Raw genomic sequence first — 13,172 nt, forward strand, 5'->3', positions numbered from 1 at the left:
ATCAGAAAAATAAATTGAACAGGCCATCAAAGAACTCCCTAAGAAAAAAATCCCCAGGGCCTGATGCATTCACAAGCGAATTCTATCAAACATTCTAAGAATAGCTAATCCCAACACAATACAAACTATTTGACATAATAAGCAAAGAGAGAGTTCTACCAAATTCCTTTTATGATACAAATATGGTACTTATTCCAAAGCCAGGCAGGTCAAAAACAGAGAAAGAAAACTACAGACCAATCTCCTTAATGATCATAGATGCAAAAATCTTGAATAGGATACTAGCAAAAAGACTCCAGCAAGTCATCACAAGGGTTATTCACTAAGATCAGGTGGGATTTATACCAGGAATGCAAGGACGGTTCAATATTAGGAAAACCATCCACAAAATTGACCGTATCGACAAGCAAACCAACAAAAATCACATGATTATCTCAATAGATGCAGAAAAAGCCTTTGACAAAATACAACTCTTTCCTATTAAAAACACTAGAAAGTATAGGAATAGAAAGGTCTTTCCTAAAAATAATAAACAGTATCCATTTAAAACCATCAGCCAACATCATTTGCACTGGGTATAAACTAGATGCATTCCCAATAAGATCAGGAGTGAAACAAAGATGCCCATTATCACCTCTAGTATTTAACATTGTACTAGAAACACTAGCAGTAGCAATTAGAGAAGAAAAAAAAATTGAAGGTATTAAAATTGGCAATGAAGAGACCAAGCTATCACTCTTTGCAGATGATATGATGGTCTACTTAAAGAATCCTAGAGAATCAACTAAAAAGCTAGTGGAAAAAAATCAACAACTTTATCAAAGTTGCAGGATACAAAATAAACCCACATAAGTCATCAGCATTTCTATATATCTCCAACACATCTCAGCAGCAGGAATTAGAAACAGAAATTCCCTTTAAAATCACCCCAGACAATATAAAATACTTGGGAATCTATCTGCTGAGACAAACACAGGGACTATATGAACACAACTACAAAACACTTTCCACAAAATTAAAACTAGATCTGAGCAATTGGAAAAATATTAACTGCTCATGGGTAGGACGAGCTAACATAATAAAAATGACCATCCTCCCCAAAGTTATCTATTCATTTAGTGCTATATCCATTAAACTTCCAAAAACATTTTTTTACTGAATTAGAAAAAACCATAACAAAGTTCATTTGGAAGAACAAAAGATCAAGGATACCCAGGCAAATAATGAAAAAAATACAAAGGAAGGTGTCCTTGCAGTACTGGATCCCAAATTATATAATAAAGCAGTGGTCATCAAAACAATTTGGTACTGGCTAAGAGACAGAAAGGAGGATCAGTAGAATACACTTGGGGTAAGTGACCTCAGCAAAACAGTCTACAACAAGCCCAAAGATCCCAGTTTTTTGGGACAAAAATCCACTATTCAACAAAAACTGCTGGGAAAATTGAAAGACAGTTTGGGAGAGATTAGGCTTGGATCAACATCTCACACCGTACACCAAGATAAACTTGGAATGGGTGAATGACTTGAACAGAAAGAAGGAAATTATAAGTAAATTATGTGAACACAGAATAGTATACGTGTCAGACCTTTGGGAAAGGAAAGATTTTAAAACAAGGAAGACTTAGAAAGAGTCACAAAATGTAAAATAAATAATTTTGGCTACATCAAATTAAAAAGTTTTTGTACAAACACAACCAATGTAACCAAAATTAGAAGGGAAATAACAAACTGGGAAACAATCTTCATAACAAAAATCTCTGACAAAGGTCTAATTACTCAAATTCACAAAGAGCTAAATCAATTGTACAAAAAATCAACCCATTCTCCAATTGATAAATGGGCAAGAAACATGAATAGGCAATTCTCATTTAAAGAGATCAAAATCATTAATAAGCACATGAAAAAATGCTCTAAATCTCTGATAATCAGAGAGATGCAAATCAAAACAACTCTGAGGTATCACCTCACACCTAGCAGATTGGCTAACATGACAGCAAAGGAAAGTAATGAATGCTGGAGAGTATGTGGCAAAGTTTGGACATTAATTCATTGCTGGTGGGGTTGTGAATTGATCCAACCATTCTGGAGGGCAATTTGGAACTATGCCCAAAGGCGATAAAGGACTGTCTGCCCTTTGATCCAGCCATAGCACTGCTGGGTTTGTACCCCAAAGAGATAATAAGGAAAAAGACTTGTACAAGAATATTCATAGCTGTGCTCTATGTAGTGACAAAAAAATTGGAAAACGAGGGGATGCCCATCAATTGGGGAATGGCTGAACAAATTGTAGTATATGTTGGTGATGGAATATTATTGTGCTCAAAGGAATAATGAACTGGAGGAATTCCATGGTAACTGGAACAACCTCCAGAAAGTGATGCAGAGTGAAAGGAGCAGAACCAGGAGAACATTGTACACAGACTGATACACTTTGGTACAATCAAATGTAATGGACTTCTCCATTAGTGGTAATGCAGTGATCCTGAACAACTTGGAGGGATCTATGAGAAAGAACACTAATCACATTCAGAGGTAAAACTGTGGGAATACAAACACCAAAGAAAAACAACTGATTTATCACATGGGTTTATGGGGATATGATTGGGGATTGAGATTCTAAATGAACATCCTGGTGCAAATAGCAGCATGGAAATAGGTTCTAATCAAGGACACATGTAATACCCAGTGGAATTGTGTCAGTTATGGGAGGGGTTGGCGGAGGGGAGGGAGGAATAGAAAATGATTTTTGTAACCAAGGAATAATGTTTGAAATTGACCAAATAAAAAATTAATTTCAAAAAAATAAGCCATAGAATTAGAAAAAAAAGAAATAACAAATAGGTTAACTTTGGAAAACCATAAAAAGACCAAATGAGATTATGAAATGAGCAGAACCAAAAGAACGTTATATACAGCAACAGAAATATTCCTTGAAGAATGGTTTGTGTATGTCCATCTCCAGAGAAAGAACCGATAAAGAGAAATTAGCAAGACATAGTTTTATATATACATATAACTGTGTATCAAAAGATGGTTTCTAAAATGGTATTGGGCAAGGAGGGAGGGAATTAACACAGTAACAAATAAACAAATAAGTTTCAAAAAAAGGAGTTACAGTCTTCTGGGTATTCTTAAATAAAGCCTACCTATCAACCAGTACAATAACTAACTTGCTCTCCTAATTAAATAAATTTGTCCAAGATGTTTCTTGTATTGTTTCCATATCACAAATGACCAAGTTAGTTATATTTGTGATTTTGCTTTAAATTTTCCAACCTGTATTGCTTTTCTTTTTTTAATTTTTTTAAACCCTTACCTTCCATCTTGGAGTCAATACTGTGTATTGGCTCAAAGGCAGAAGAATGGTAAGGGCTAGGCAATGGGGGTCAAGTGACTTGCTCAGGGTCACATAGCATGGAAGTGTCTGAGACCAGATTTGAACCTAGGACCTCCCGTTGTTACCTGTATTTCTTAACAAGCCTGGGAGGTTTACTAATGCAAATAGTATCCTTTCCAGAAATCTTGGGATATTTTGCCACCTGTCCAGCTAAACACTCCTGGAATGGCACCAATCTTCAGACCAGGGACCATACCTTTCTCCCTGAATGAGTTAACCCTCTCATCTTTGGAATCACACCTTGAGTCTGAGCTTAATGAAGAGAGAGGAGAGAAAACTTACTTCTTTCTCCCCCTTTGCACCTTTTGCTCTAGGGATGGAGCACATAATTTCTTCCATTGCTACTAGAAGGTGGGATTTGACTGTCCTATGGCTCCAGATCCATCCCTTTAAATCTCTCTATTCCATTATATGACCTTTACCCCATTAGAATGTAAACCACTTTTACAAAGGATGTATCATATTTGCATTTGTAACCCTAGTGCCAGTATCTGACATGTGGCAGTTGCTTTCTGTTTCATCTATTTGTATCCAGTTTTTTTTTAATTTTAAAGATCAATCAACAAGAATTTATTAAATATGCGTGGACCTGTGTTAAGAGAAGTAAAATATTTTCCTGCCCTCAAGGAGTTTATATTCTTTTTTAAAAAAATTTTTAACTTCTGTCTTACAATCAATACTATGTCATAGTTCTAGGACAGAAGAGCAGTGAGGGCTAAGCAATGGGAGTTAGGTGGCTTGCCCAGGGTCACCCAGCTAGGAAGTGTCTGAGACCAGATTTGAACCCAGAACTTTCCATCTCTGGGACTAGCTTTCTATCCACTGAACCACCTTGTTGCACCCAGGGACTTACATTCTAATGAAGGACACACCATGTACATTAGCAGGAGCATTCTAGGACCATACAGAGAAGATGTGAGATCATCTTTGAAGGAAAGGAATCCTTAACCTGTTTTATGTTATTGATCCTTTTGACTGTCTGGTGAAGCCTATAGATCTCTTCTTGGTGTGATCTTTTTAAAGTGATTAGAAGAAATATTCAACTTATTTAGAAGCCAATCAAAATGAAAGAATATTTTTCTCCCAGAGCAGCTGACATAGGAGGCAAGTAAGACCCTTTTGTAGAAAATACTTTTTGAGATGAGTCTAGAAGGAAGCTAGAGATTCTAAGAGGCAAAAGTGAGGAAGGAAAGCATTCTAGGTATGAGTAAGCACCAGGACAAAGGCATGGGGATAGCAAATAGAGTGTCAGGAGTAAAGAGTAGTAAATAGACCTACATAGCTGTATTCTGGGAGAGGTAAAGTGTAAGAAACCCAGAAAGGTATGAAGGACTCAGGTTGGGAAGATCTTCAAATGGCAAAGAAATCATATTGGATCCTAGATGAAATAAGCAAAGATGAGGAATCTGAAGAACAAATAGGATAAGTTAAAGCCATACAACCAGTAACTCTCACATCTGGAACTCAAATTCAGATTTTTAGGCTGTAAAGCTAATATTTCTTCTACTATACCATGGAGTCTCCCCAACCCCATGACCTATGATTTTTGAATTCCTCTTCTTCAGTCATTTCAGTCATGTTCAACTTTTTGTGATCCCATTTGGGCTGTTTTTTACAAAGATACTGGAGTGGTTTGCCATTTTCCTTTCTAGTTAATTTTAAAGATGAAGAAACTGAGGAAAACACTGCTAACCGAGTTGTTAGGAGTCTTATAGCTAGTAAGTGTCTGAGACCAAATTTGAACTCAGGAAGAGGAGTCTTTCTGGAACTAGAACCTGCAATCTCTCCACTGAACCACCTAGTTGCCCGTTGAATTCCTATTCATCCCTTAAAACCCAATTCCAACATCATTTTCTCTGGGAAGCCTTTCTTCATTACCCCCTTTAATAATGACTCTTCTTCCTTAATAACACTTACATTTTAATTTTTGTGCATATCTTTCGTTTTTATATTGCTTTAATTTCCAAATCTATCCCCCTTCCCCTACCCATTGAACTATTCCTTGCAAGAAATAAAAATAGAAAGAAAATAAGACATTTAGCAAAATTAACCAATATATCATCTGAATCTGAAAATATGAGATAGTCGATACCCATAGTTCTTCATCCCTGCAATGAATCCACCAATGAATCAAACAAACAAATAAACAACAAGGATATATGAAGCAGTTTCCCTATTCTAAGTCTATTGCTGATACTTGTGATATCCCCCCCCCCCCAAAACAGGAAGAGGATAAGAAGGGGACATTTTCCCCCAGCTCAATTTAGGGCCAGGTTTAGTAGTAGTAGTCTCTCAGTAACCGAGGATGACAATTGTCTTTGTGAGCTTTCATCTGTGATGTAGATGAGTGTGCACAAAAACACTTGTGCATGAAGGAGATTTAAGTGGAAAAGTCGATGCACAGAGACAGTCCTACTCTCTCGGCGCTGGAAGGCCAGGCTTAGTACTTTTCTAATATATCGTCTATTATCTAGTAAGATAGCTATTTTAAAGGGATGAAATGTGATTCCATGGCAAGAGCATTGAACTTGTCCTTGTAGTTCCAGAATTTCAATTCTGATTTTGCCATTTGTGCTTGTGTGACCCTGGCAAGGCATTTAATCTCCTTGAGTCTTAGTTTCTTCAACTATACAATGAACGAATGGGACTATGAGATTCCTTCTTATTCTAAATCAATAACCCTACAATCTCTGATCTTGTTTTTATGTGTGTTAGGTTTCCCAATAAATGTATTTCATGAAGGGTGGGACAAGGTTTTATGTAAAATTTGTACCGCCCCATCTCCTTGGTACAGAGCTTTGGATATTGTGTTTGTTGAACTGAGATGAGTTGGATTGAATTTCTATGGTTATTCTGGAAAGAAATATAATTTTTAAAAGAACAGACTATCACTCAGTATGTTAACACCCAGCTAGGACATGAATGCATCAAGAACTAGTGTATGGGACAATTTCCAAGAACTAATACTACTACCAAGTAAACAAGATAATATCTCTTTATGAGGTTATGAGATAGGTGAAAGAATGTTATTATTTGAAAGAAGAGGTGAAAAGAAAGATTTCTAAATGGTCTGAAGCCAAATTTGAGATTTTTTTTCACGGATCCACTACATGAATGGATTCTTGAAAACTATGGATATTTTATTATACGTGAAAGTGTATCTGTGAAATTTGCAAGCAAATCTAGGAATTGAAGTTCTTTTATGAGGATAGACTCTATTTGTTTATCATTAATTATATTTTTATTAGGGTTGCTCAAATACTCCTCAACAACTCTCTAGTATATGATAAAGATAAAGGACTTTTATTTCAGGTGTGAATAAGCTCATATTCTTTACTATTAAAAATAACAGAAAGGGAAGAACCATTCTGAATGACAAAATCAATAAGATTTCTCAGTGTCAGTTCTCAGTGTCAAGACATGTTGAAGAAATCTATAAAAATACTCTTTACTTTGTGTTCATTAACTTTTCATTCAGTGTTGCATTCAGTTACCCTAGTATAACAAAAATCATGATACTACTTAAAGCAATCCACAGATTTAGTGCTACACCAGTCCAGTAACCAAAAGGACCCTTTAGAGAGTTAGAGAGAAGGGTATCCAAATTTGTTTGGAGAAACAAATGATTTAGAATCTCAAGGCAATAGTGGTGATGGGGGAAGTAGGAACAAAAGCAGAATAGCATTTTCAGATCTCAAATTATATAGTAAAATGGTAGTCCTCAAAATTATTTAATATTGATTGAAATTTTAAAAGTAGATCAGTGGAATACATAAATAAGGAAGAATCAGAAGCAATTGAACCCAATAACTTTGTGTTTGATGAACTCAAGAACATAAATTACTTGAAGAATTCTCTAGTTGATGAGAACTGTTGAGAAAAACTGGAATGCAATTTGGCAGTAGTTAAGTTTATACTAAGAGCTTATGCCATATACTACATATAATATGCTTAAAAAATATAGGCTCTGAACGTGAAAGGTCATAGCATTCTTTTTAAAAATAGAACTCAATCAGGTATTTTTCACAGCTGTTTCCATGGAGAGAATTCTTAACCAAATCTGGAACAGAGATAATCACAAAAGATATGATAGATGGTGGCTTAAAATGAAAAAAAAATAGTTTTGTATGAATATAATTAAGCAGCTTAGATAAGAAGAGAAGTAGTGGCTGAGGGGAGAAAAACTCTTTGTATCAACTATCCATGACAAGAGTCTGATACCCAAGAATTATTGTGATTTAACACAAATGATTTTGTTAACTTGTCCTCACTGAAGATTAATTTTCCAATGGACATGAAAAGTTTCCAAATAAGTATCACAATCTATCAATAACCATATGAAACATTATTCTAAGTACCTAATAATAAAAATGTAATTTTAAAAATTTGATGTTTCATCACACACACAAAAAATGACCAAGATGACAAAACGATGTTGACAATAATCATTGGAGGGGTTGTAGAAGGATAGGCACATTAGCACACTGTTAGTGGAACTGTGAATTAGTCCAACCATACTGGAAAGTAATCTGGAATATATACTAATAAAGTGATTAAAATGTTGCTCAGTAATTTTTCAGTTGTGTATGACTCTTTGTGACCTCATTTGGGCTTTTATTGGCAAAGGTTTAGAACTAGTTTGCCATTTCCTTCTCCAGCTCATTTTATAGATGAGGAAACAGAGGCCAAGAGGGTTAAGTGACTTGCCTAGGGTCCCCTAGTTAGTAAATGTTAATAAAGCCAAATTTGAAGTCAGGAAGATGAGTCTACCCAACTCCAGGATGGGCATTCCATCCATTGAGTTACCTAGCTGTCCAATAAATACATAAATAAATCTTACACGTGTATATTCTATAAGGCAGGTAGACAGCATAGTATAGAGAGTACCTGACATTTGAACTCAGATCTTCTTGACTCCAGGCTAGGTACATTACAATTTTGGGCATCTTTTCTCTTTTACTATCTTAGATATGACAGAAAATATCAAATTAGTCAATGCCCAGAAGGAAATATTTTTAAAACATAGATGAAATTATCTATAAAAGCAGAACTATATTACGAGTAGTTTGTTGTATTTAATTGAATTCTTTACTCAAACATTTCCCCAATAATAGAGATAATCACAGAATAGTAAAGTAAGTTTTTTATTAGACATTCAGTGTTCATAATGGCGTGCCCAAATGTCAATTTCTTGGGCCAGGTAGACATGATTTTTAAAAGTACATTGATGTGAGATGAGTACTGATGGAAAACATGGAGAATGAATTCCCTAAACATACACTATCATGGACAAAAACACACCCTTCCTGACTTTATGCCATAAACATCCTGTGACCTCTGTCAAAAGCATGCCAGAAAGAAGAGGGAAGGGCACAAATGAAGTTTCCAAGGATGTAGCTTTCATTAACCTTAGGAGAAAGCCTTTTGATGCATTGCCTTAAGATGTCTAGTCTCATGCTGAATAGCCCCATGTATGAGACTTTCTCCAGAGAAACACAACACAACGGAACACAAATATAGACACAGGATAAAGCACCTAGGTAACCAGACTCCCCAGAGGTGCATGGTTCAGTCACACGGAAGTCTCAGTTGACTGTCTTGGTCTTTCTCTTGAAAACACAGTCAGCTCTATTAGTTTGAAGGGTAGGTGAGGAGTCTGAGCTAACTTTGATTTTGATATACTAGCTATAGGCAGCCTTGGAGAGAGAGTAAGACTTATTCTCCCTTATGAGTATGGGCAACATCTGTTGCCTTGTTGTTCCATAGATAATTGCTATGGCTTCTTGATTATGACAGCATACGGTGTCAAGGTCTGTGTTAAACCCCTTGCTACCCAGACACATGTATTGAACAAACATAGATAAACACCTTTGAAACAAGGAAAAAGAGACTCACCATGAATTCAGTCTGGAGTAAGTGAGAGCTTGCCATGGTGTCCCTCAGCTGTGACCTTGTGAGAACCCGGCTGGCTGATTGCAGATACTCCATTGCCACTTTCTCTCGTGGGGTCGGCACAGCAACAAAAGGTTCTATAGTCCCCAAACCACTCATGTCCAAAGTAAGAGACACATTGGAGCCTCGCCTGCATTTGAAAATAATTTGATTTTGCGTTAGCTAAAATTACTTAAAATAAGTAATTACTTAAAAATATTTGTCCTCCCAATTCTGAAGGACCTATGAGAAAGAACACTACCCACATCCAGAGAAAGAACTGTGGGAGCAGAAACACAGAAAAAAAGCAACTGCTTGATCAGAAGGGTTGATGGGGATATGATTGGGGATGTAGACCCTAAACAATCACTCTAGTGCAAACATCAATAATATGAAAATAGGTCTTGATCAGTGACACATGTGAAACCCAGTGGAATTGCATGTTGGTTACAGGAGGGGGTTGGGAAGAGGGGAGGGAAAGAACATGAATCATGGAACCATGGAAAATATTCTAAATTAATTAATTAAATAAAATTTTTCAAATTAAAAAAAAGAAGTAAAAAAATTGTACTCCCATCAAATGTGATTGACTCTGCTACTAAAATCAATGCAATGATCTAGGACAACTCTGAGGGTCTTATAAGAAGGAATGCTATCCACATCTGGAGAAAGAACTCTGGGAGTAGAAATACAGAAGAAAACATGATTTATCACTCATTTATATGGGCATAGGATTTGGGGTTTTAATTTTAAAAAATTACTCTTACAAAAATGAATAATATGGAAATAGGATTTCAGTGATAATATGTTTGTATAACCCAGTGAAATTGCTTGTCAACTCTGGGGGAGTTTTGATTGATTTGATTACCCAATTCACTGTTTGGATATGGTTGAGTGTGGAAGAGTAAATAGGTGAGGATGATTCCAGTATTGTGAGAATGGATGATCATCAATAATTTTTTAATAATCATTGAGAAAGGTAGAAGTACTGTAGAAGTGGATATAGTGAACTATTACAATTTTCAACAAAGAGAAGAAAGTGGATATGTAAAATCTAAGCCAGTTAGCTCGACTTTTGATTTTTGGCAAAATTCTTAAACATTATTAAAGGGATAGTTAGTGAACATCTAGAAAATGACGTCATGATCATAAAGAATCAGAAGAGCTTAACCAACAAAAAGTTATGGCAAAGTAACTTCGTTTACATTTTGGGCACAGTTACTAGATTGATGGGTAAGGAGAAAGAAGTAGATATAGCCTGTCTATTTTTCAACAAAGTATCTAGCAAAGTTTCTTAATTCTATTCTTGTGGCAAATACATATAGATTTAAACCTGATGATTGTATTGGTAGATGGATTCAAGACTGGTTGAATAGGTGGATCCAAAGAGGAATCATCAATGGTTCAACATCAATTTGGAAGGAGGTTTCCAGAGAAGTACCCTACAGATCTGTGCTTCCTCCTGTACTGTTTCACAATAATTATGACTGAAATAAAGCCATAGATATTTATAAAATTGGAGGATGATGCAAAACTGAGAGAATAGTTAACATGTTAAATAATAGGATTGGGATAAAAAACCAACTTAAATATCTAATTTTGGGTTGAATGTAATAAAATGAATTTGCTATTTTAGGTAAATCTATTTTCCATTACAAAAGAAGAATTAGTCAACTTTTCTCATGTGGGTCTAAATTTGACTATAGCAGTCAAACACATTTCCTTCACAACAATTTATTAGCACATATTGGGTCTTGGATTCAAGAATCAACTTCACAAATTTAAGTGGATATAAAAGGGGGGGTGTCTGACTAGACAGTGGTTCACATGAAAGATTCAGAGGATTTGGGGGTAATTAAAAGCTCAAAATAAGTCAACAATTTGAAATAGAGGCTGAAACAAACAAAACGCTTTGTGCAATCTGAGTCTTCATTTTAGACCATGGATAGATTCAAGGATTAAATAGAGAGATAATCCTGTTAAATTCTGTCCTAGTCAGATGAGATTTGGAATTGTGTTCACTTCTCATTGCCACATCTTAGGAAGCCTATTAATATGCTAGATTAGAAAAAGAAGTAGCTATTTTGGCACCCTGGGCAAGTAACACAAATTGTATTAGAGGTGAGCTATTGAAAACCAGGACCTCAAAACCTCTGTATTTTGTGATATGAAGAATATGAGAAGTAATTAAGATAAAGTCATTTGAATGAGAGGGGAAATTAGATACTACCAATGCTTCTAGATGATTATTATGAATAACTGCTGATTTTAAGTAATTATTCTTGAAACTTTTAGGTGATGAATCCAATTGTTTTTATATCAAAGGGACACATTTGTGAAATATTTATAACTTCTAAGTTGAGTAGGATGGTGAAGGTCCTCAAGATTATAATATATGACCATAATTGAAGAAATTAAAGATAAGTAACAAGAAAAAGAAAAGAAGTCACAGCTTTTGATAATTAGGACTACAGTTACTTTGTTGTTTTTTATTTTTATTTTTTATTTTACTACAGTTACTTTGAAAGCTAGAGTGTGAATGAAAAAAATAATTCTTTTAATTTAAACACGTACTACGAGTCAGGAACTATGCCAACGGCTTGTTGCTGTTCAGTTGTTTTAGTAATGTCTGCCTCTTCATGACTCCATTTGGGGTTGTCCTGGCAAAGATACTGTCGTGGTTTCCACTTCCTTTTCCAACTCATTTTATAGATAAGAAAACTGAGGCACACAAAGTTAAGTGACTTGTCCCAGCTAGTAAGTGTCTGAAGTTAGATTTGAATTGAGGGCCAGCACTCTATCCTTCGCATTACTGAGATGCCCCTAGCTGCCCTCTAGTGTTAGTGTTAGTCTAGTGGTAGAAAAAACAAATAGAAAACAACATAAATCAATCCCTACTCTCAAGGAGCTTACATTTTAATTTTAAGGAGACAATGCGTAACACAAAGGCCAGATGAAAGGGGTCTTAGATTATATAAGTAGCTGAGATGACAGTGCTAGAAGTCTGGAGCAGATAGAAGTAAGGTAAATGATCAGGTCAAGAAGACCTGAGGAGGCAGTGGCAGAGAAAGTGGTAAGACTTAGTGGTCCCCTAATTTGCAGCAGAAGTATCAAGGTTGGCGACTTCCATCTCATGCAAGCCTTTTGACCAGTCCCTACAACCCTGCCTACTGGGAAGCCCAGGACCAAAGCAGGAGGTGAATGGTGAAGGAAAAAAGAGAAAAAGTCTTATCTTTTGTGATTATCCATTTATTATAAAGCTCCTCTTAATAATGCAGAAGCATTCCCTTCTAACCTTAAACAATTCCAAACACTTCACCTTGGATGCTGCAGATAACGTCCACAAGGGCAGTTAGAGTGAAACTTACACTTGTTGATCTTAAAGTGAAAGCATTTCCCGTCCAGCAATATTCTTCTTATCATGCTAACTACTTTTCTAGACTGGTAATAATATATTGTGGCAAACTGTTATTCATTTGGAAAATGTAGTGCTTGTGATGATTTCTGTTGCCATAGAACACTTGCTATTTAGAGTAAACTAAATATGGGTGGTGATGAGGCAATTTAATAAGTAGAGTAAAATTAACATCTGTGGGCAGGGTCTAATTCTACTGGTTTTTCAAAAGAAAGCATATTTTATAAATGTTGGGCAACTGGCAGCATTAAATTTTACCCTATTTGTCGTGCTTCTTTTATCATCTTTTAGGAGGACGTGTTTAACATATTCCTGAATGCAATTTATGAGTTTGTTCAGAATATCAATTTGAGGTTGGAGGGGGATGTAGTATAAATCTCCCATTCCATTTAGTTAGGTAACTGCCACTTTAGAAACTCTCTTCTC

General features: G+C 35.7%; 1 protein-coding gene across 2 annotated transcripts in view; it reads right to left on the reverse strand.

The window, feature by feature from the left end:
• PTPRR (protein tyrosine phosphatase receptor type R) overlaps positions 1-13,172 on the reverse strand; it is a 361,573-nt gene that overhangs the window by 88,908 nt on the left and 259,493 nt on the right. For both annotated transcript variants that reach the window (XM_007503044.3, XM_007503046.3), the window contains one exon: positions 9,296-9,482. In XM_007503044.3, coding sequence (XP_007503106.1) covers positions 9,296-9,482 — 187 coding nt within the window. The remainder of the gene's footprint in view (positions 1-9,295; positions 9,483-13,172) is intronic.

Source organism: Monodelphis domestica, chromosome 5, assembly GCF_027887165.1.
Source record: "Monodelphis domestica isolate mMonDom1 chromosome 5, mMonDom1.pri, whole genome shotgun sequence".
NCBI lineage: Eukaryota > Metazoa > Chordata > Mammalia > Didelphimorphia > Didelphidae > Monodelphis > Monodelphis domestica.